This window comes from Lolium rigidum, chromosome 1 (genome assembly GCF_022539505.1).
Source record: "Lolium rigidum isolate FL_2022 chromosome 1, APGP_CSIRO_Lrig_0.1, whole genome shotgun sequence".
In the NCBI taxonomy this organism is placed as follows: Eukaryota; Viridiplantae; Streptophyta; class Magnoliopsida; order Poales; family Poaceae; genus Lolium; species Lolium rigidum.
In genome coordinates this window covers 304,015,235-304,038,776 of record NC_061508.1, presented here as the reverse complement: position 1 = coordinate 304,038,776, position 23,542 = coordinate 304,015,235, and the positions used below count along the sequence as shown (strand labels likewise).

General features: G+C 47.7%; 2 protein-coding genes across 2 annotated transcripts; one reads left to right on the top strand and one right to left on the bottom strand.

The window, feature by feature from the left end:
• Positions 1–11,699: 11,699 nt before the first annotated feature.
• On the top strand, positions 11,700–14,327 carry LOC124684046 (tRNA-dihydrouridine(16/17) synthase [NAD(P)(+)]-like). Its single transcript, XM_047218452.1, has 3 exons — positions 11,700–12,149; positions 12,732–12,838; positions 13,292–14,327. Exons 1-3 carry the CDS (start codon positions 11,709–11,711, stop codon positions 14,028–14,030), a joined length of 1,287 nt encoding a protein of 428 aa, XP_047074408.1. The 5' UTR covers positions 11,700–11,708; the 3' UTR covers positions 14,031–14,327.
• A 340-nt stretch (positions 14,328–14,667) lies between these two features.
• LOC124684045 (probable methyltransferase PMT24) lies at positions 14,668–17,714 on the bottom strand. The gene is made up of 5 exons (XM_047218451.1): positions 16,428–17,714; positions 15,805–16,342; positions 15,265–15,712; positions 14,975–15,169; positions 14,668–14,884 (listed from the first exon to the last, which is right to left on the bottom strand). Exons 1-5 carry the CDS (start codon positions 17,712–17,714, stop codon positions 14,668–14,670), a joined length of 2,685 nt encoding a protein of 894 aa, XP_047074407.1.
• Between the last annotated feature and the right edge of the window lie 5,828 nt (positions 17,715–23,542).

Sequence of the window (23,542 nt, the reverse complement as noted above, 5' to 3'; positions counted from 1 at the left end):
ACTATGACCTAGCCTCAACTAGAATCACCCGTAGGAAATACGCAAGAGCTGGTTGGCCAACCCGGCCAGACCCGGAGCCAGACGTCGCTCGACGCTGGATCGGTGGCACCACGATGGCCGCAACAACCCCAGCACGCCAAACCCTGCCCTAGCACGACTACAAACGGTCGAAGGGAGAATGCACTATATACCCCGGCGAGCATAAACCGTCTTAGGGACCCAATCCCAAGAAGGCGGCGAGGACGTTGCCCACCGCAACGCCACAATGTCATGAACCCTGTGAAAAAACAGGAAGTCATCAGCACAAACGGGCACAGAGGTCGCCAGATCCATAGCGTACAGATTGAGCACGAACGAGCGGAGATCCATGGAGCACGATCGGGCCCTACCAGGCCCAGATCTGGGCCCACAAGCCCAGATCCATTCTAAACCCTAGCACTGTGACCATAGCAACCGGCGGCCAGAGCAACGCACGAGATGTCGCGGCTGCCAACTGATACGTCTCCAACGTATCGATAATTTCTTGTGTTCCATGCCACATTATTGATGTTATCTACATGTTTTATGCACACTTTATGTCATATTCGTGCATTTTACGGAACTAACCTATTAACAAGATGCCGAAGTGCCGATTGCTGTTTTCTGCTGTTTTTGGTTTCAGAAATCCTAGTAAAGAAATATTCTCGGAATTGGACGAAATAAAAGCCCGAGAGGCCTATTTTCTCACGAAGCTTCCGGAAGACCGAAGACGAGACGAAGAGGGGCCACGGGGTGGCCAAACCCTAGGGCGGCGCGGCCCCCCTTGGCCGCGCGGCCCGTGGTGTGGGCCCCCGTGCCGCCTCTCGACTTGCCCTTCCGCCTACAAATAGCCTCCGTGACGAAACCCCCGGTACCGAGAGCCACGATACGGAAAACATTGCGAGACGCCGTCGCCGCCGATCCCATCTCGGGGGATCCCGGAGATCGCCTCCGGCACCCTGCCGGAGAGGGGAATCATCTCCCGGAGGACTCTACGCCGCCATGGTCGCCTCCGGTGTGATGAGTGAGTAGTCTACCCCTGGACTATGGGTCCATAGCGGTAGCTAGATGGTTGTCTTCTCCCCATTGTGCTATCATTGTCGGATCTTGTGAGCTGCCTATCATGATCAAGATCATCTATATGTAATTCTATATGTTGCGTTTGTTGGGATCCGATGAATAGAGAATACTTGTTATGTTGATTATCAAAGTTATACATGTGTTGTTTATGATCTTGCATGCTCTCCGTTACTAGTAGATGCTCTGGCCAAGTAGATGCTTGTAACTCCAAGAGGGAGTACTTATGCTCGATAGTGGGTTCATGCCTGCATTGACACCTGGACGATGACGAGAAAGTTCTAAGGTTGTGTTGTGCTTGTTGCCACTAGGGATAAAACATTGATGCTATGTCTAAGGATGTAGTTGTTGATTACATTACGCACCATACTTAATGCAATTGTACTGTTGCTTGCAACTTAATACTGGAGGGGTTCGAATGATAACCTGAAGGTGGACTTTTTAGGCATAGATGCAGTTGGATGGCGGTCTATGTACTTTGTCGTAATGCCCAATTAAATCTCACTATACTCATCATGATATGTATGTGCATTGTCATGCTCTCTTTATTTGTCAATTGCCCAACTGTAATTTGTTCACCCAACATGCTGTTCGTCTTATGGGAGAGACACCTCTAGTGATCTGTGGACCCCGGTCAAATTCTCTTTCTCGAAATACAATCTACTTGCAATACTTGTTCTACTTGTTTTCCGCAAACAATCATCTTCCACACAATACGGTTAATCCTTTGTTACAGGCAAGCCGGTGAGATTGACAACCTCACTTGTTTCGTTGGGGCAAAGTAGTTTGGTTGTGTTGTGCGGGTTCCACGTTGGCGCCGGAATCTCCGGTGTTGCGCCGCACTACATCCCGCCGCCATCAACCTTCAACGTGCTTCTTGGCTCCTCCCTGGTTCGATAAACCTTGGTTTCTTTACGAGGGAAAACTTGCTGCTGTGCGCATCATACCTTCCTCTTGGGGTTGCCCAATGAACGTGTGAAATACACGCCATCAAGCTCTTTTACGGCGCCGTTGCCGGGGAGATCAAGACACGCTGCAAGGGGAGTCTCCACTTCTCAATCTCTTTACTTTGTTTTTGTCTTGCTTTATTTTATTTACTACTTTGTTTGCTGCACTTATATCAAAATACAAAAAAATTAGTTGCTAGTTTTACTTTATTTGCTATCTTGTTTGCTATATCGAAAACACAAAAAAATTAGTTTACTTGCATTTACTTTATCTAGTTTGCTTTATTTCTTGTCTTGCACTCTACACTAAAAATTCAAAAAAATTAGTTACTTTTGTTACCATGTCTAGCTCGAACCTGTTACTTCTTCGCTCGAAGAATTAGTCTTCACTTTTAAACAAGGGGATGAGGAGAGTTTTAAGGATGCTTGGTCTAGAATTTTTACTTCCTATCGTAAAGCTGAACCTCAAATGACTCGAGTTTGCTCCTTAGTAATTTTTATTTTGGTCTTATGGTTCGCTATAGATATGCTTTGGATACTTTAGTGGGAGGAGATTTCCTTCATTGCAATGGGGATCAAGCTTTTAATGCCATAAAGAAGTTGGTTGCATCATATGATTCAGCTAATAACTTTGATTCAGTCCTCGCTAGCATATATAGTAGATTAAATACTCTGGAGATAAGTACATCTCGCTTGAATGATAACTATTGCCACGTTCGTAATCGTCTTGAACAAGTTTTAGTGAACTCTAAACTCTCATTGTGGGATCCTGTCTGTTAAAATTGCTATCGGTGATCGAACCCTCCATGCCCTACTTGTGATATTATGTATGAATTTTGCCTTATGCCCGAAAGTATTTATAAATCTTTGAAACTTTGGGGAGTCGAGGAAGGAGGAGAAGAGATAACTCTCATTGATAACTCTACTATAATCCCTAAAGGAATAGCTGCAGGTGTGCATACAACTATTTGTGGAAGAACAATATCTATTGATTATCTCGTTGTTGAAACAGGGAAAACTCACACTCGGAAGATCCCTGCTTGAAACTATTGGGAGCAGATCATTGATGTTGGAGAAGGCACTTTGAAATTCACCTCTATACCGGGAGAAACTCGTATATTTACTAAACCAAAGGGAAAGAAAAACAATAAGAAAGGTAAGGGTAAAGCCCAAGGTAATGTTGATGCTCCACCCTTCGATAGTACTTGATACACACTTTCTGCGCCTAGGCTGAAAGGCGTTAAAGAAAAGCGCTTATGGGAGACAACCCATGTTTTTACCTACAGTACTTTGTTTTTATTTTGTGTCTTGGAAGTTGTTTACTACTGTAGCAACCTCTCCTTATCCTAGTTTTGTGTTTTGTTGTGCCAAGTTAAGCCGTTGATAGAAAAGTAAGTACTAGATTTGGATTACTGCGCAGTTCCAGATTTCTTTGCTGTCACGAATCTGAGCCCACTGCCCTGCAGGAAGCTCAGAAAATTATGCCAATTTACGTGCATGATCCTCAGATATTTACGCAACTTTCATTCAATTTGAGCATTTTCATTTGAGCAAGTCTGGTGCCATTTTAAAATTCGTCAATACGAACTGTTCTGTTTTGACAGATTCTGCCTTTTATTTCGCATTGCCTCTTTCGCTATGTTGGATGAATTTCTTTGATCCACTAATGTCCAGTAGCATTATGCAATGTCCAGAAGTGTTAAGAATGATTGTGTCACCTCTGAATATGTCAATTTATATTGTGCACTAACCCTCTAATGAGTTGTTTCGAGTTTGGTGTGGAGGAAGTTTTCAAGGATCAAGAGAGGAGTATGATGCAACATGATCAAGGAGAGTGAAAGCTCTAAGCTTGGGGATGCACCCGGTGGTTCACCCCTGCATATATCAAGAAGACTCAAGCGTCTAAGCTTGGGGATGCCCAAGGCATCCCCTTCTTCATCGACAACATTATCGGGTTCCTCCCCTGAAACTATATTTTTATTCCATCACATCTTATGTGCTTTTTCTTGGAGCGTCGGTTTGTTTTTGTTTTTGTTTTGTTTGAATAAAATGGATCCTAGCATTCACTTTATGGGAGAGATACACGCTCCGCTGTAGCATATGGACAAGTATGTCCTTGGTTTCTACTCATAGTATTCATGGCGAAGTTTCTCCTTCGCTAAATTGTTATATGGTTGGAATTGGAAAATGATACATGTAGTAATTGCTATAATGTCTTGGGTAATGTGATACTTGGCAATTGTTGTGCTCATGTTTAAGCTCTTGCATCATATGCTTTGCACCCATTAATGAAGAAATACATAGAGCATGCTAAAATTTGGTTTGCATATTTGGTTTCTCTAAGGTCTAGATAATTTCTAGTATTGAGTTTGAACAACAAGGAAGACGGTGTAGAGTCTTATAATGCTTTCAATATGTCTTTTATGTGAGTTTTGCTGCACCGGTTCATCCTTGTGTTTGTTTCAAATAAGCCTTGCTAGCCTAAACCTTGTATCGAGAGGGAATACTTCTCATGCATCCAAAATACTTGAGCCAACCACTATGCCATTGGTGTCCACCATACCTACCTACTACATGGTATTTTCCAGCCATTCCAAAGTAAATTGCTTGAGTGCTACCTTTAAAATTCCATCATTCACCTTTGCAATATATAGCTCATGGGACAAATAGCTTAAAAACTATTGTGGTATTGAATATGTAATTATGCACTTTATCTCTTATTAAGTTGCTTGTTGTGCGATAACCATGTTTACTGGGGAACGCCATCAACTCATTGTTGAATTTCATGTGAGTTGCTATGCATGGTCGTCTTGTCTGAAGTAAGGGCGATCTACACTGAGTTGAATGGTTTGAGCATGCATATTGTGAGAGAAGAACATTGGGCCGCTAACTAAAGCCATGTTCCATGGTGGAAGTTTCAGTTTTGGACAAACATCCTCAAATCTCTAATGAGAAAAGAATTAATTGTTGTTGAATGCTTAAAGCATTAAAAGAGGAGTCCATTATCTCGTTGTCTATGTTGTCCCGGTATGGATGTCTAAGTTGAGAATAATCAAAAGCGAGAAATCCAAATGCGAGCTTTCTCCTTAGACCTTTGTACGGGCGGCATAGAGGTACCCCTTTGTGATACTTGGTTAAAGCATATGTATTGCGGTGATAATCCAGGTAGTCCAAGCTAATTAGGACAAGGTGCGAGCACTATTAGTACACTATGCATGAGGCTTGCAACTTATAAGATATAATTTACATGATGCATATGCTTTATTACTACCGTTGACAAAATTGTTTCATGTTTTCAAAATCAAAGCTCTAGCACAAATATAGCAATCGATGCTTTTCCTCTGAGAGGACCATTCTTTTACTTTCAATGTTGAGTCAGTTCACCTATTTCTCTCCACCTCAAGAAGCAAACACTTGTGTGAACTGTGCATTGATTCCTACATATTCGCTTATTGCACTTATTATATTACTCTATGTTGACAATATCCATGAGATATACATGTTACAAGTTGAAAGCAACCGCTGAAACTTAATCTTCTTTTGTGTTGCTTCAATACCTTTACTTTGAATTATTGCTTTATGAGTTAACTCTTATGCAAGACTTATTGATGCTTGTCTTGAAGTGCTATTCATGAAAAGTCTTTGCTTTATGATTCACTTGTTTACCCATGTCATACACATTGTTTTGATCGCTGCACTCACTACATATGCTTTACAAATAGTATGATCAAGATTATGATGGCATGTCACTCCAGAAATTATCTGTGTTATCGTTTTACCTGCTCGGGACGAGCAGAACTAAGCTTGGGGATGCTGATACGTCTCCAACGTATCGATAATTTCTTGTGTTCCATGCCACATTATTGATGTTATCTACATGTTTTATGCACACTTTATGTCATATTCGTGCATTTTCCGGAACTAACCTATTAACAAGATGCCGAAGTGCCGATTCTTTGTTTTCGCTGTTTTTGGTTTCAGAAATCCTAGTAAAGAAATATTCTCGGAATTGGACGAAATAAAAGCCCGGAGGCCTATTTTCTCACGAAGCTTCCGGAAGACCGAAGACGAGACGAAGAGGGGCCACGGGGTGGCCAAACCCTAGGGCGGCGCGGCCCCCCCTTGGCCGCGCGGCCCCGTGGTGTGGGCCCCCGTGCCGCCTCTCGACTTGCCCTTCCGCCTACAAATAGCCTCCGTGACGAAACCCCCGGTACCGAGAGCCACGATACGGAAAACATTGCGAGACGCCGTCGCCGCCGATCCCATCTCGGGGGATCCTGGAGATCGCCTCCGGCACCCTGCCGGAGAGGGGAATCATCTCCCGGAGGACTCTACGCCGCCATGGTCGCCTCCGGTGTGATGAGTGAGTAGTCTACCCCTGGACTATGGGTCCATAGCAGTAGCTAGATGGTTGTCTTCTCCCCATTGTGCTATCATTGTCGGATCTTGTGAGCTGCCTATCATGATCAAGATCATCTATATGTAATTCTATATGTTGCGTTTGTTGGGATCTGATGAATAGAGAATACTTGTTATGTTGATTATCAAAGTTATACATGTGTTGTTTATGATCTTGCATGCTCTCCGTTACTAGTAGATGCTCTGGCCAAGTAGATGCTTGTAACTCCAAGAGGGAGTACTTATGCTCGATAGTGGGTTCATGCCCGCATTGACACCTGGGACAGATGACGTGAAAGTTCTAAGGTTGTGTTGTGCTCGTTGCCACTAGGGATAAAACATTGATGCTATGTCTAAGGATGTAGTTGTTGATTACATTACGCACCATACTTAATGCAATTGTCCGTTGCTTGCAACTTAATACTTGGAGGGGTTCGGATGATAACCTGAAGGTGGACTTTTTAGGCATAGATGCAGTTGGATGGCGGTCTATGTACTTTGTTGTAATGCCCAATTAAATCTCACTATACTCATCATGATATGTATGTGCATTGTCATGCTCTCTTTATTTGTCAATTGCCCAACTGTAATTTGTTCACCCAACATGCTGTTCGTCTTATGGGAGAGACACCTCTAGTGAACTGTGGACCCCGGTCCAATTCTCTTTACTGAAATACAATCTACTGCAATACTTGTTCTACTGTTTTCTCCAAACAATCATCTTCCACACAATACGGTTAATCCTTTGTTACAGCAAGCCGGTGAGATTGACAACCTCACTTGTTTCGTTGGGGCAAAGTAGTTTGGTTGTGTTGTGCAGGTTCCACGTTGGCGCCGGAATCTCTGGTGTTGCGCCGCACTACATCCCGCCGCCATCAACCTTCAACGTGCTTCTTGGCTCCTCCTGGTTCGATAAACCTTGGTTTCTTTCTGAGGGAAAACTTGCTGCTGTGCGCATCATACCTTCCTCTTGGGGTTGCCCAACGAACGTGTGAAATACACGCCATCACCAACCCCAGCCGTCGGGCACAGCAGTAGTGACGCCGGCCAAGCCGACGCCACCACGCTCGTCCCGTCGTGAGATCCAGGCCCGCCTCGATGGGCCCGCCGAACGCGCGGGGGAGGGCGACCATAGGAGCAGCAACGCCGCGTCCGTCCGCCCACCGCGGCCCGAGGTGCAGCGGCCAGAGCCACCGACGCTCCTCACCGCCGCTAGGTCGGGATCCGCCCCGTCGGGCCTCCTAGCGCGCGGAGGAGGGGAGAAACCGCTGCCACCGGCAGCACGCGGGCTTTGCCCGGCGGCACTCGCCAGCTGCAGCGGCGGGGGGAGGGAGGGAGATGGGGAACCGGCGAGGGGGAGGGTGGACGCCCCGGTCGCCTTGGGGTTTGGGGGGGGGAGGGGGGTGCGGGGGATTCTCCTCAAGAACCAGCCTGCTTAGGCAGTCTTGGTGGCAGAGGTCGATCTGATGGAGTTTTAAGCACATCGTTTGGTTGTCTGACGTTTCCCCTGTCCGAGGTTCGAGGCGATCGAGCCGGAGCGCGCGCGTGAACCTCGACGCGTTCCCGCCACGTAGGCGCGTTGGTCTCTCTCACCATGACGACTGATCCATCCATCGGCATCCATGACAACAATGGCTCTGGAGCGGATTGCTAATTAAGCTACTCCTTTGACAATTCTATCTCCTATTTGGCCGATCTCCGTGTACGTGATGTGCCATTATAGCCCGTCGCTGCACTGCCGCCCAACCCTAAACCAGAGTCACATAGGATTAGCATGGTAGGCTTCTCTTTCCTGGATATATAGATAGACTTCTCAGTTTCGTCTCATGGACGGCGGCGCGCAACCGCAACGAAAAGGAGGTGCCGAAAAGGTCCTAGGCATTGCTATCTCAGAACTGTGGTGTATATCTTTCTCTCAAAAAAAAAAAAACTGTAGTGTATTATATCTGTACGATGTTTCCTCAATAAGCTAGGTGCTTCAAACAGAACAACGATCGATGACCATTCTTTAGTACCTGACCAAAGCATGCATTACATTTACAAGATCTAGACATCATTCCCAAACCAAAAGCTAGTTCCGAAAAGGACACCGAGCAGGGAGATTCATTGTTATCTCAAAACAGAACGAAGTGGTAAGGAATACTAATTTATGCGTACGGCAGCTGTCAAAAAGATCATGTAAACCCCAGCGGCCCAGCCAAGATCAAATAAGATGGCAACTTGGACACCTGCCCATATGCATGCTTATATTCTAGTCGAATCTGTGCCGCAATCATGAGTTCATGCATACATGCGCCATTTTGACCAATTCGGCACCCTTAAAGAAGCAAATTTTGCTTGCAGAGCAGGTTTCTTATGATACATATACCGCGTTTTTTCCTCCCACTGGAGATTTCATGTCATGTGGGATCCGACATGAGTGACAACTCAATCTGGCTTACAGGTAGCAGATCATGGGGGCTCTGCCTAATGCGGTGGGTGCGCCCTACATAATCAGATCATATTCGTCCCATATATATATCGAACCCATCTTGTGTGAGATAGACAGGAATAAGGCCCTACCGATTGCAGAGCGGTGCACTTTTTAAATCTATCTTTGGGATATGAAAGTAATCCATCCGTTGTCCCATCTGAATCTGAAAAGAACACTTTGTCTTTTTTAATGATGTGCATGAGCTCCACAGGCACAACTTGCCCATCAACAATCAGAAGAAAATAACAAAAAATATTTATACAAGAGAGGGAATTCGAGAAAGCCCCAAAATAATAAACAGAATTGATATTTTTATGATTGATTTAATATATTTTTTGTGAACTTTCTTGTATTATTACAGTTAGTAATTTTTTTATATATTTTTCCCTTTTTTTTGTAATTTTTCATTTTAAGTGTCCCACATTTGTACTAGTAATTATCCTAGAATGTTTACTTTTTTACTTTCATTTATTTTCCTTTTTTTACTTTCATTTCTTCCTAAATGTACCTTCTATTTTTATGACGAGGCTACCACAACCGTGAAGTTGCTATCACATCATCAGTCATATTGCTTTGAGTAAGGTTAGTGATCAAAGTTATATGGTTTCAGAAGTTTTGGCTGGTCCAAAATGTGTTGATGTAGTGGAGATTTGTACTTACACACATGGGTGTGGGTGTTTCCATCACCATCCATTTATTTCTCGACACTCGTGCTCACTATGGTAGATGAAAATATTTCTTTCTTTGTCCTCTTTTTACTGAAAACACAACGGGCGGTGATGGAAATATCCATACTCATGCGTGTAAGTACAAAAGTATTTTCCTGGAGATTTGACTCGATTCAGGTAATGTAGCAGCGGCTGAAAAAGTGAGTCTTGTTCGGAGGTTTAATTGGATTGATTGTATTTTTAGGTTCATAAACCAAAACTTTACTCCAACAATTTGTATGGTACAACTAATCTATCAGAAATGTTCTAGCTTCTTGACGCACCTTGAATAACTGTCTTATTACTTCAAAATGTCGCAATAGTTTATGTTGGGCCCTGACATGTCATAGTGTACGCCCGCTTTGAGACATGTTTCATCCTCCAAACCATGGGTCACCGTGGGCTTTTTTCTCCATGACACTTCTACTCAGTGGCGAATCCAGAATTTTACGCTAGGGTGGGGCAACTAGACATAATTTTTTTTTCTAATACCACAAATATGACATGACAAATTGAAAAGCACAAAAAATTGATTCATTTTATAAGTAACATAAATTCAATGATTTCTTCTGAAATTTGCATATAGAAATATTCGCAAAAACTACTCCCTCCGTCTAAAAATAGGTGTTTCATTTTTATCTTGATAGGAATATATGTAGATATATTTTAGTTATAGATACATTTGTATAAAAAAAACTGAGACAACTATATTTACACGGAGGTAGTACATGTTTTTTAAAAGAGATGAAATGTATCCGTTCCTCTTCATGACTCAGCAATTTAGTGATGCAAAAAATACAATCTAATCTATCGATGATCTAATCAGTCCCTAATGAATCGATATCTTAATTGTACTATAGAAAAGCTACTCACAAATAAAGAATAAAAGAAAAGAGACATGGTGTAGCACGCAGCACCTCACCTGATAAAGAGAGGGCTTGGAGATAAGAAGATGAAATAAAATTGTGCGCCGGGAGTAGTCCTTGACTGCGTATGTCGCCGGCGGCATTGCAAGCCGCGCCCTTAATTAGCAGTTGGCTTTAGGATGGTGCGATCGATCAGTTTAGGCATCGAGAGATCGGGCGGTTTGGGATTCAGAAGACTGGCAGACGAGGAATTCATGAATCTCGCGATGAAAGCAGTGTACAGTTGTGGAACATGGGTAGGTTTTTCTTTACTGCGTGGGTCGATCCTGTGAGTTTTTTGTTCTCTCATATACATTCTTTATGTGCTAATGGGCTAAATTCTTAGGGTGGGGCGTGCACGCCCCACCCTTACACCCTGCTGGATCCGCCCATGCTTCTACTCCATCTCCTTCTCTAGCACATCCCTTTATCGTAAATTTAGTGTAGCTTAGAGTTGCCGACATTGTCATTGGTGTTTACCTTTTCATCGTGTCCTCCACTTCCTGCTCGATCCTTTGCATGCGAATCATGTACGGCATCGGTGGTTATGTTGAAGGAAGGCCCGTTGATCCCAAAGTCTTGAGCTAACAGTTTATGTTTACGGTTAATTACAATAGTTTCATAAGAGATGGATGGATTTATTGTAAAGTGGAGAATTCTAATTTGATACACAAACTCCTTGTACTCGGAAAATGCTACTTATAGAAAATACAACTGCCAACACTTAGGTGCTTTCATAATACCATTACAGCATTGGCGTATCCCGAATGAATTCTTGTTGCAGCGACTATTTGTAAACCGTTTTGCGCGGTGTCATTTCGTAAATTCATGTTTTGTACGTGTGTGGTGTTTATTGAATTATCTACTAGGAAGATTCGGAATGGAAATGAGGAGGGTTCGACGAGACATGCGCCTCCACGTACCTATATTCATCACCCTGCCCGAAGATACCCATGTGCGTGCGTATCCATGCACACCAAGATCTGTGGATAAAATTGTCCTCGTTCCGAAGAAATGTAAATGGGCTGTATGCTAAACGTGGGTCGAAAGTTATGCATGCACGATCATGGGTCGGGCCGAAAGAGCTGAGAGCCGCAGGCCCGTTTGGGCAGGCCGACCGGATCAGAGTCGCAAGACACGAATCGGCGATCCGACCCACGCACGGACCACCGAACCGAGCCGGATGCCAGCACGACGTCTCGCGCCTCTCCTCCCGGACCCGCGCCGCCTCCTCCGCACCCTAAACCCTAGCCCCGCCATGCCTCCGGCCGCCACCGCCGCCGCCGCCCACCTGACCACGGCCGCCGACCCCGACGAGGACATCTGCTCCAGCCCCGCAGCGGCCGCGGCCGCCGCCTCCGAGGAGGCCGCCCCGCCCGCGCCGCCCGCGCCAATGCCTCCTCCGCCGGCCACCGCGGAGGAGAGGGTGGAGCGCGCGTGGGCGCACTGGAGGCGGCTGGGCGCCCCGCGGCTGGTCGTCGCGCCCATGGTGGACAACTCGGAGCTGCCCTTCCGCATGCTCTGCCGCCGCTACGGCGCCGGCGCGGCATACACGCCCATGCTCCACTCCCGCATCTTCTCCGAGAACGAGAAGCACAGGGACATGGAGTTCACCACCTGCAAGGTCAGATTCACACTCATGTGTCCTCCAGGTCTCCGCCTCGCTATGGTCCAGCTATAGGATACCCGAATTTATGCATTACGATTCAAAATTTACTTCAGCCTGCGCGTAATTTTGATGGTGCATCCCAGATGTGGGGAATTCACCACGGCAAATGCAAATAGGTGGAATTGAAACTTTGATGTTGATCGTTAGGATGGGATTTGAGTATAGTTACGTGTTTACAACAAGCCAACAATGGTGTAATGAGTTGGCCAAGGTAAATGCATATACCTGGAATCATAACTTTGAAGTAGACGTATGCTGGGTGGTCGTGAACTGCAGCATTTCACCAGTTCTGTTGGCTGTAATGCGACCACCTTAAGTCCAGCAAGTGGAGAACTGCTGTTATTATGCAGAAGATTCGGTACATCACATTACTTTGTCATGGGAGTATAGAGTAGGACTACAGAAAAATTGAACAGTTGTTTCCAGTAATTAGCTTTTTTGTGCATGCACTGTTTGTGATTAGTATTTTTAGGGTACTGAATACAGTAAATTGATTACTTGTGCACAGTGTGACAATTGATTAAATCTTATGTACAGGAGGACCGCCCACTTTTTGTTCAGTTCTGTGCCAATGATCCTGACATTTTGTTACAAGCTGCAAAGATAGTGGAAGGACATTGCGACTATGTCGATATAAATTTTGGGTAACGTGCCAAACTTTATGTTGTTATATTGAAAAAGTATTGGTGTTCTTTGTCACTTATCTAGCTGTGTTTGTGGTAGGTTCATATATGTTAATTGCATAAACAGAAATGTACTTTTAGAAATATAATACCTTTCTGGTTAATGTTGCTGAAGTAGCATACCTTGAGTTTGATGTTGGCAATGAAGCATGCAATGCAAGAATTTAATCTGAAGTTATTTTCCGAAGCTGTTGTGTTTCAAAGTTTAGTGAAGGTTTCCAAATTCATAATTCTTCCTATCCGAGATTTCTTTAGGGTGTTGATACTGCTTATTGTGCACTGTCCGGGATGCTATTAGTTTTAAGATTAAACTATGTGTTCATTCTTTCCATATATATGAACATTGCTTTGAAAATATGCTTCACACTGGATACTCTTCTAAATGGCAGTAATGCCTTCCTGGAAACATTGCAGATGCCCACAGCGCATTGCTAGACGGGGATATTATGGGGCATTTCTTATGGACAACCTTCCCCTTGTGAAATCCCTTGTGCAAAATCTATCTGAAAACCTTCGTGTTCCAGTCGCGTGTAAGATCCGCATATTCCCGCGACTGGAAGACACACTAGCATATGCAAAGATGATTGAAGAAGCCGGTGCTTCTCTTGTCGCTGTGCATGGACGGACAAGAGATGAGAAGGATGGGAAGAAATTTCGAGCTGACTGGGATGTCATCAAAGCTGTCAAAGACGCTCTGAAAATACCTGTACTTGCAAATGGAAACATTCGCCATATGAAGGATGTAGAGAGCTGTCTGGAACATACTGGTGCAGATGGCGTGCTTTCAGCCGAACCTCTTCTAGAAAATCCAGCATTATTTGGTGGTTTCCGGACAAAGGAGTGGAAAGAAGATGGCGATGAAGATAGTGGTTTGGACCAGGCTGATCTTGCCATTGAGTATTTGAAACTTTGCGAGCAATACCCAGTGCCATGGAGAATGATTCGATCACATGTCCACAAGATGCTAGGGGACTGGTTTAGAGTGCATCCGCAGGTGAGAGAGGAATTCAATGCGCAGAACAAGCTCACTTTCGAGTGGTTGCATGATATGGTAAAGAGGCTGAAGGAACTTGGTGGTGGAGTACCACTTTACAGAAACAAGAGCACTTCACAGCATAACTCCTCAAACGGGTTAGCTGCAAGTAGTGCCTGATGATACCCATCAATTTTCCAATCTACAGCTTACTGAATTATCGAGAAAAGTGAAAGATGAATTGCAAAGCATCAAGCATGAGGTATTAACTTGTAATAGTATAGATTGTAGCAGCATTTTTGTGGTGGAACACTCAGATTAGTGGCAAGCATCATGAGTAGTGTTACTAAAGAAAAGAAACCACTACTAGGGCAAACAAAATGATTTTGAAGGAGGATATTTCAGTGGATGCTTAATTGATTTGTTTCGAGTGTCCGCGCTCGATTGTCTTATTTGTTGTAACAACCCATGTGTACATTTTGCAGACATAATTATACGGTTTGAGATACGTCCTGGATTTGCTTTTTGATTACCTTTGAACAGTTGGGCTTAATTTGCTTTGCCTACCAATTTAGAAATATGTATCTCAACTGCTGCTGCACTCATCTCATTTCTCTGCATGAGTCTTAGGTACATACTACTACATAGAACCATGTACTACCATTGCTTATGGGTACATTATTATTTGTAAGGTAATTAGGACATAACTATATCAGGTACTAACCAATGAAAGAATGTTAAAAGAAGAAGAGAAAATCCTATCTAGTGCAGAATATAAATTGCTTATCATCCTGATATGAACTGATGAGGACATGATTTATGTTGGTTCGGCGATCAGCTCCGGCCGCCAATCCGATTTCTCGGCGTACATCACCCCTTCATTGTTCTTGGAGAAGGTCAGTCTCACGTCCCAGTGAAGCGATTTCAAGAGCTTCTCCACCTCGCTTACGGCGTTGGACTCGTCGCGCACGATGATGCTGCCCCCTGGCCTCACGATCCTGTCGACCTCGACGACGACGGGCAACACGGTGCACCTGAAGAACACACACTTGCGGTGAAAACACTGAACCGGTCATGGCTCATGGCTATATCAGGTTGTAGACTTGTAGTAAACAGTGCCTGACCTGTCTTTTATCTTTGAGAAGAGGTAGTCGGCGTGCAGAAGATCGTACGTCCTCGGGTAGGTGCTGAAGGACTCACACCAGTCATGGTACATTCCGAACAGCCCGCGGTCGAAGATGATCGGCAGCGTGTCCGGCGCGTCGACGTTGACGACGTTCATCACCCAGAGCTTCTGGTCCCTAAGGGCCGCGGCTAACCTGGCAGTGATCATGGTCAGAATTCGTGCAGGATTTTCATCAGTAATGGCGATTGCTTTGTGCAAGGCGAGAGGTTTCTTGGTCGCCGATCTTACCCTCCGTAGGAGGCCCTCATGTCCATGACGTTCCTCACCCTGGACCAGTCGACGCCGAGGCCGTTGAGGTAGGACCTGTCCATGACGCGCCTCCAGTGCTGGTAGTCCGCCGCGAAGTCCTCCGGCGCCGGCTTGCCGTACACCCCGGTCAGCGAGCTGTTGAGCCAGTTGGGCGGCACCCGCACCCGCCGCGGCCAGTCCGCCGGCCAACTCGCGCCGCGCTCCGCCGCGCCGGTCGGCACCCGGTGCAGGCACGCGTTGAGCCGGACGTACCATGCGGCGTTGGCGTCGTCGTCCTCGCTGCACATCGGGGGCTGCTGCCGCCTCCTGCTCTCGTAGCACTCGTTCGACGTCGGCTTCCGGTAGAAGGCCGCGCCGACGCCGTTGAGTCTGTCCTTCTTGATCGTTACCAGCTCCCAGCACATGGATTTCGTCAGAGCCGACATTGCTGCAAACAAGAGCAGAGCAGAGAGTAAGGTGATGCCGCTTCTTGATCGATTCATGGCGATGGGTGGGAGTTGGTGATGTCTACGTACGTACCTTTCCAGATCTCGGTGTCCTCGGGGAGCTTCTGGTAGACGGGGGTGGCGGACCAGACGAAGAGACCGCCGGGGCGGAGGACGCGGTTAAGCTCGAGGAGGAGGGCGCCGCCGTCGGCGTGCCAGGGGACTCGGCAGCGGGCGCAGTGGACGAGGTCGAACGCCAGGCTGGGGAACGGGAGGCGCTTGGAGCCCATGACGGCGGAGATGGCCGGGATGCCGCGCTCCAGCGCCATCTGCACCTGCGCCTCGTGCTCGTCCTTGGGCGCGAACGACATGGTCACCACGCCCCGCTCGAACAGGTAGCCGCCGAAGCTGGCGACGCCGCAGCCGACGTCCAGCACCACCCTCGTCCGCTTGCCCCACGCGATGCCGCCGCTCCGCATGGACTGCTGCAGGAAGTCGATGTAGTGCAGCGCGCCGTGGATGAACTGCGTGCCGCCGCCCGGGAACAGCAGGTACTGCCCGCTCACCTTCACCCAGTTCTGGTGCCCCTTCACCTGCACCAGCTTGGTGTGTGGCACGTTGCTCAGCCAAATCTGCACAAGCCATTGCCGTCGTGTCAGTAACCAACCCTAACCAGTAGTAACGATTTTGTTCATGGAAGAAGGTTTACGTGCTTACCCTGTCACGGCTGGTCGGCCACTCCACGGGGCGGCGGTAACCTCTGGGTAAGGCGACGAGGCACGTCGGACCCTCATCGGGACAGTGCCGCTCGCGGTGCTCGTAGCGGCGGAAGTTCTCGGGACGCAGCTTCTTGACGGCCTTCTCGTTGTCCAGGCACGGGATGTAGTCGGCGCCGGCCTTGACGTTGCACGTCCTCCACTCGTGCGGCCTCTCCTCCTTGACGTCCGTGACGCTGCCGCTGGCGTCGTCCTTGCGCCGGTCCTTCTCGCGATGCGACTGATCGGCCTGCGTCGCCCACGCTCCGGCGCGAACGGACGTGTCCTCGCCGCGCTCTTCCTCGCCGGGCAGCGAGTCGACAACGCCGCCGTTTTGGTTTTCCGACCCGGCGCCAGTGCCGTCCGCGTCATCGTCCTTGTGCTCTGACACATCCTCCCCGCCGCCACCCTCTTCCAGGCCGGCGTCGGACTCCGCCAACGTGCGCCCGTCCTCCTCGACCTGCGACTGGTCGCTGCTACGCTCCTCTTCCGTCAGGGGCTGCTCCGTGGCCTCGTCTTCCTGCGCCTCGCGGCGGAGGATCCCCGTGCCGGGCTGGTCGTCCCCGGCCGCCGCGCTCATGCGGTCCTCCTCGTCGCTCTGCCGCTGCCGCGCGTTGCTCTCCTCCTCGATGCCGCCGTCCAGGCTCTTCTCCTCCACCGTGGCGCGCGGCATCTGCAGATGCGACGGCTGCTGCTCGTCCGGATCGTTCTCCGCCGCTTCTTGCTCCGTGCCCGCGCTCCCCGCCGCCGCCGCGTTCTCCTCCTCGGCGGCCGCCTCGCTGGAGGCGACGCGGCCAGGCTCCTTGTCCAGTACCGCCGCCGCGTCGGTCTTGCTAAGGTCCTCGCCGCCGGAGAGGCGCTCGTCCAGATCGGGCGCGGCGTGCGGGTCCTCCACGGCGACGGCGTTGCGGCGCTCCTGCTCGGCGGCGGCACTACCCTCTTCGGCCTCGACCTCGCGCGGCGGAGACGGCGCGGACTTCTCCCTGGTGACCTCGTACGCGAACGAGGAGCGCGTGGTGTGGCGGTACGCCGTGACGCCGCCTCCGCCCGCCGTGTCCCCGCCGCCGTCGGCCCCCGCGATGGACGCGGACGAGGTGGACGTGAGGAAGCACGCCCCGGCGACGCAGAGCGCGACGAGCACCCCCGTGGTGGCGTAGTAGACGCACGCGGACGCGGCCGCGGACGACGACGCCGCCCCGCCCCCGCGCTTCCCGGCGGCGCGCGAGCTCCGTCCCACCCCCGGCGCCATACCGATCGATCGATGGATCGATCTCACATGCAGATGATGCCGCGTTTAACAATGACAGTATCTATCTTTGATTAGTTTGGGGCGTGGGTTTAGGCTTGTGTTTTGGTGATGGATGGATCGATGTTGTGTCGTGGCGTCCATGCGCACGAGTGTTGGGAACGCGGGGTGATCCCCAGCTCTCGGATGACGTGTGGGGTCAGCGGGTGGTTCCATGGTTGAGCGGCCGGGACATGTACAGGACTAGCAGGAGAATCGGGACACCCCGCCATGGATCTCTCCCCTGCCGGTTAGTCTGTTGCCCCTGTCAACAGAGCCATGGCAACCCTTTTCTTGGTTACTTCTTGCAACCTCCATGACCTATAGAATACCAGACTACCAGTCGACCGATCGCATGGAAACTGGATGCACTCTTTGCATGCATCAACAATTTGCAATACTGCATTTGCATGCCATCCGTTTTATTTAAAAAGGCCATAAGATCTTCAAAGCCAAATTTCTCACACCATGGTTAATCTCATGTTTTTCTTCCAACAACCGGCAGGAACCTTCTCATAAAGCAGGAAAAAAAGTGGACACCTAGAGCATGTTTAGACCAAGGTGAGAACATGCCAGAAAACCACCACGAAGAAACACACATAAAAAAGATAGTTTTGCTTAGCTGGGATGGCCGATGCCTAGGTTTGCTCGCATCTGCGGAACATGCCTTCGTGGATGTTGTCTGAATAAATTGCAACGTCTAATTCATGTTGTGCAAGTTGTTTGCTGCAAACATTTCGTACTACACATCAGTTGTGAAGCAAAATGCCCTGGCGTTTGGTTGCATGGAAATCGTGTTTCAACAAATGCAACGGTTGTTGTTGTGTGTATACTTCATGGGTATGTCAATGACGTGGTCTAGATCAGGTAAGTCCGGGTGGTCCACAGATGATGGTGGTGGCTTATGGCCCACTGGGCGGCCTAGTTGTTGTTGATAGAAGATTGAGGAAGTCCAGCAACCGACCTACACTAGGAGTTGGATCCATGAAGGCTCATGAAGTATCCGGATCCATGCCGACAAGATAGGGAGTAGATGGATCATTGACGTGCACGGTAATGTATATGCCGTAGTTAGGCATTTTGTATTACGGCTAGGACTCTCCGTGTAAACTATAGATCTTGACGCCTTTATAAGCTGGATCCAGGAATCTCTAGAGGCACAACCACAACTTATTATAACAACGCAAAAGAGCCCAGATAATTCCAGACAAGCAGCAGTAGACCCTGCCTCCGAGCAGCGTGTTCTGAAGCTACGTAAACCGCGTACCATCGTTCCAATGGCTCTCCGCCCTATGGCCCCTACTTCTCCCCCCCCCCCCCCCTCGTGAGGATCCCTCCTCCAAGGTACCGTCGAATAGGCAACGTTTTTGGTTACATCCTGTTTGCGAATACGATCACCTCCTATCCTTCTTGGTGAGCTTACCGAGTTCACCATATACACCCACAAGGTGTTCGACGCAATAACAACCATAGATCACATAATCAGCCAGGCTATATACGAATAGTAGTTCTAGTAGTGGATCATAGTGTTGCACCACGAGTTCATGAGCAGCCGCTAGTGATGCAACATAAGTTCATCAACCGAGGGGTTACGTAAATACTACCTCGCAAAATATATGCCATTAGTGCATATCAAACCTAGCTACTCCCAAAATATACATCATCATCAGCAGAACAAGCACGACAACAAGCATCCAATGCTCGGGATTGTAATACTTTGCCATGATGGTGGTGAACCAGCCCATTGTCAGCAGAGGTCATCGCAAGATACCATTTCGCTTGTGCCTAGTGACCCATGAGGTGGCTCAAAGCACGGTGTACCGCGCCGGGAATGAGCGGATCAACTGGAACACGGTCGGCGTAGATCTTCTTCATCTATTCATAGTTTTCTGTGGGCTTGTTGATGAGTTCCACGTCTGTAGGGAAAGTCTGGGATGATGAGAATACTTAGTTCTTTGTCACGTGCAAGCTAACAACATCCATCATAAATTACTTAGTGACTGACGTGCAAGAAAATGTGCAATACGCTAACCTTGATGTAGGCATAGTATGCATCATCGTCCATCATGATAGCTTCTAATCCTACTGTGCCACTCGCATTGGGCTAGCAGTGGTGGACGTGCTAGTGGTGCGCTACTGCTAACTAGCACTCCACTGCTAGCTATACTAGCCTAGATGTTTTCCTAGTAGTGTGAGAATATGTCGTAAGAAGATTTTCGTGCAGGACCAACCATAAGAACAACTTGCACTTTCGCTCAGCGTGTGCATTCCAGATTTTTCGGCAACAAACTTGGGTGACTTGCTATACAAACCATCCGTTCTCAAAGACCGCGCGTGAGGTGCGTGGCCTCAATGAGCTCACAAACCTCAATGTATTGCGAGAGAAACAAAGGCGTGGTTAGTCTTGCAATCGAGCGAATACATGATCCGTCCTTAATTTTCTTGGTGATTTTTTGGGATTTTCTAGTTGCAATCTTGAACAAATATCACGCTCACCATATCGCCAACATCACAGGTCAGCTTGGAGTCGTCCTAGGTACACCCTAGGTCCATCCATCGGAGCCATGGCTAGCGAAACGTAAGTGTAGGGCCAGCCCGCTCGAGGTCGGGATAACCCAGACCTCCTATAGGTCCTTGGGACTACAAAGATTCTTCCAGTTTACGAGTGTGTGCCCTCCAGATGCATGCTCTCCCTCGTCTCTGAAGTAGAAGAAATTTCTTGCGAGCTTTATGATCTTGCCACATGCTCATTTGGTCAAGGGGATGGCGGTGGCGTGGTAAACGGTCTTTGCCATAAGAAAGGACGTTGCGAGGGTGATCTTTCTAGGGTGTTCCAGTGATGGGTGCATTATATATCATCATTATTATATGTTTAGTTTTCATTGATATATGCCATCATGCACCATTATTTATGCATTTTTAGTTGATTTATGGGACTTTCCTACAAAGTCCCCTTCATTGGTATTTAATTTCCTAGGAGGTAGAAAACCTTCTTTTTCGTTTTTATTGTTTCACTGCCTTTCTAGACACCTAAAAATCGAGGCAAAAATACCTGATCAGTTTTTCACTCGGAGAAGGACCGTGAACGAAAGAAACACGCGAGGGAGGCCACGAGGGCCAAACGACACCAGGTGGCATGCCCTACATGTCTGCACGCGCCACAAGGTCCATTTGCGCCCCGGGCATCGTCTCTGGCCCACTTTTATACCAGAGCCTCCTTTTTGCCTAAAAACACTAAGCCATATTCACTACTAACAATTCGCTAGTCCATAACGATTTTAGTTCGTCAGCGAATGTGCAAAATCCGTCATGAAGGCCTCATCCTGACGGTTTGCAGGACCGTGGCGGACCTCGCATCACAGATGGCCAGACTGACGGTTAGATTGTGCCGTCATGGATCCGTGACGACTTAGCCCACACCCAAAGCCCACCCGGCCCGGTACGTCGTGACGGGCATAACCGTCATGCGGCTGCCTCCCCGATCGAGACCATCGTGTCAGACCAATCATTGTGTTATCGGTCCAATGATTGATCTAGCAGGACAATGATTAAGCTATTAGTCCGGTCGGGTGACATCAACGTCCACGTGGATTGCCACGAGGCCCATTCCGGTGCTGACACCTGGCACCCATTGATCAAAAAATTTATCCGTAAATCGCGAACACTTGGTCCAATCATACAAGGATGCGTGTCGGCACAGAATGTGTCAGCCATGGACACGTGTCGGCTTTGCAAGCACACCGCGTGGACCAGTAGAAGTTGGACAAGTCGCTTGTTCATTCCCGACACTGCGGCGAATAAATGCTGGACACATTGACAAATAAAAGCTGGCTGCATGGATGAATAGATGTCCGCCACGTTGTCAAATAAAAGATGGCCGCGTGGACAAATATACATTCGCCACATGGTTTAGGGTTAGGGTTAGGATTTAGCGTTAGGATTAGGGTTTAGTGTTAGGGCTAGGGTTAGGATTTAGGGTTAGGGTTAGGGTTAGGATTTAGCGTGGGCTCACATAATTGGGCCATGCATGCCAATTGGGCTGGACGGCCCAATTCGCCGTTGACAGAGCGCTGGTACGATCAACGGCCCAATAAAAGCCCTTTTCTGTTTTGGCCCAACACAAATGATATGGCCCATGAGAGCTATGAAACAACTGAAAGAGATATATAATTAATTACATGCATACTTACTGGATTACAAGCATTCTTACTGGGTTACAGGCATACTTAATGGATTACAGGCAATGTTACTGGGTTACAGGCATGCAGTAACGTAAGATCCGATTCAGCGTGCACAGAAGCACTAACATAACAGTTCAAAGTCATCACATTAGTCCCCCATGGACAAACGCAACATCAAAATAACAGTTAAGCGTCAAACATCCCACCTGTTCACGATGTAATCAAGATTACTTAATCGAAGACAGCTGCTCGATTTTTTCAATGGATGCGAGCAACTTCCCAAGCTTTGCAAACACCCAATTCTGTATCTCTTTCTTTTCTTTTGCCTTGCTGGCCATCTGATCAATTTTAGAGTTCTGGATCTGAATAATATCGCACAGCTCTGCAATTCTACTCTTCTCTCTCTCTCTCTCTCTCTCTCTCTCTCCAGTTTTGCAGCAAGCTTGCTCTTTCTGACTCGACAAGGCTGAGAGGGCTGATGCACAACCCCCACGTTCTGAAGAAAAGTAGTGGGAGATTTTCTTTGATAGGACATCGTGTACAACCTGAGCCTCAGTCTTGCGTCCTCCATCAGCTGTTGGTACAGACAGCTCATGTTCTATCTCAGCCTTGTTTTACAAAGAAACATGGTTATGAGATGCAGCATAATATAACCTTCAGCCTTGTTTTGCAAGCTAACAACATCCATCATAAATTACTTCGTAACTGAAGTGCAAGAAAAGGTGCAACGCGCTAACCTTGATGTAGGCATAGTATGCATCATCGTCCATCATGATAGCTTCTAATCATAGTGTGCCACTGGCATTGGGCTAGTAGTGGTGCACGTGCTAGTGGTGCGCTAATGCTAACTAGCACTCCACTGCTAGCAATACTAGGCTAGATGTTTTCCTAGTAGTGTGAGAATATGTGGTCAAAAGATTTTCGTGCAGGACCAACCATGAGAACAACTTGCACTTTGGCTCGGTGTGTGCATTCCAGATTTTTCGGCGACAAACTTGGGGTGTATACAAACCATCCGTTGTCAAAGGTGTGAGGTGCGTGGCTTCAATGAGCTCTCAGACCTCGATGTATTGCGAGAGAAACAAAGGCGTTAGTCTTGCAATCAAGCGAATACATGATCCGTCCTTAATTTTCTTGGCGATTTTATAGGATTTTCTAGTTGCAATCTCGAACAAATATCACTCCCAAAACTTTAGGCTCTCTGCTCGCACCAGCTATCGTTCAAAAGGGAATTGGTTTCACCTTTTGCTGATGGTGATCTTTGTGGAGGTCCTGAAGAGGTCCATATCACCAACATCACAGGTCAGCTTGGAGCCGTCCTAGGTACACCCTGGGTCCATCCATTGCAGGCAGGGCTAGCCCGCTCGAGGTCGGGCAAACCCAGACCTCCTAGGTCCTTGGGCCTACAAAGATTCTTCCAGTTTACTAGTGTGTGCCCTCCAGATGCATGCTCTGCCTCGTCGCCGAAGTAGAAGAAATTTCTTGCTAGCTTTATGATCTTGCCACATGCTCATTTGGTCTAGGGGATGGGGGTGGCATGGTAAATAGTTGTTGCCATAAGAAAGGACGTTGTGAGGGTGATCCTTCTAGGGTGTGACAGTGATATGTGCA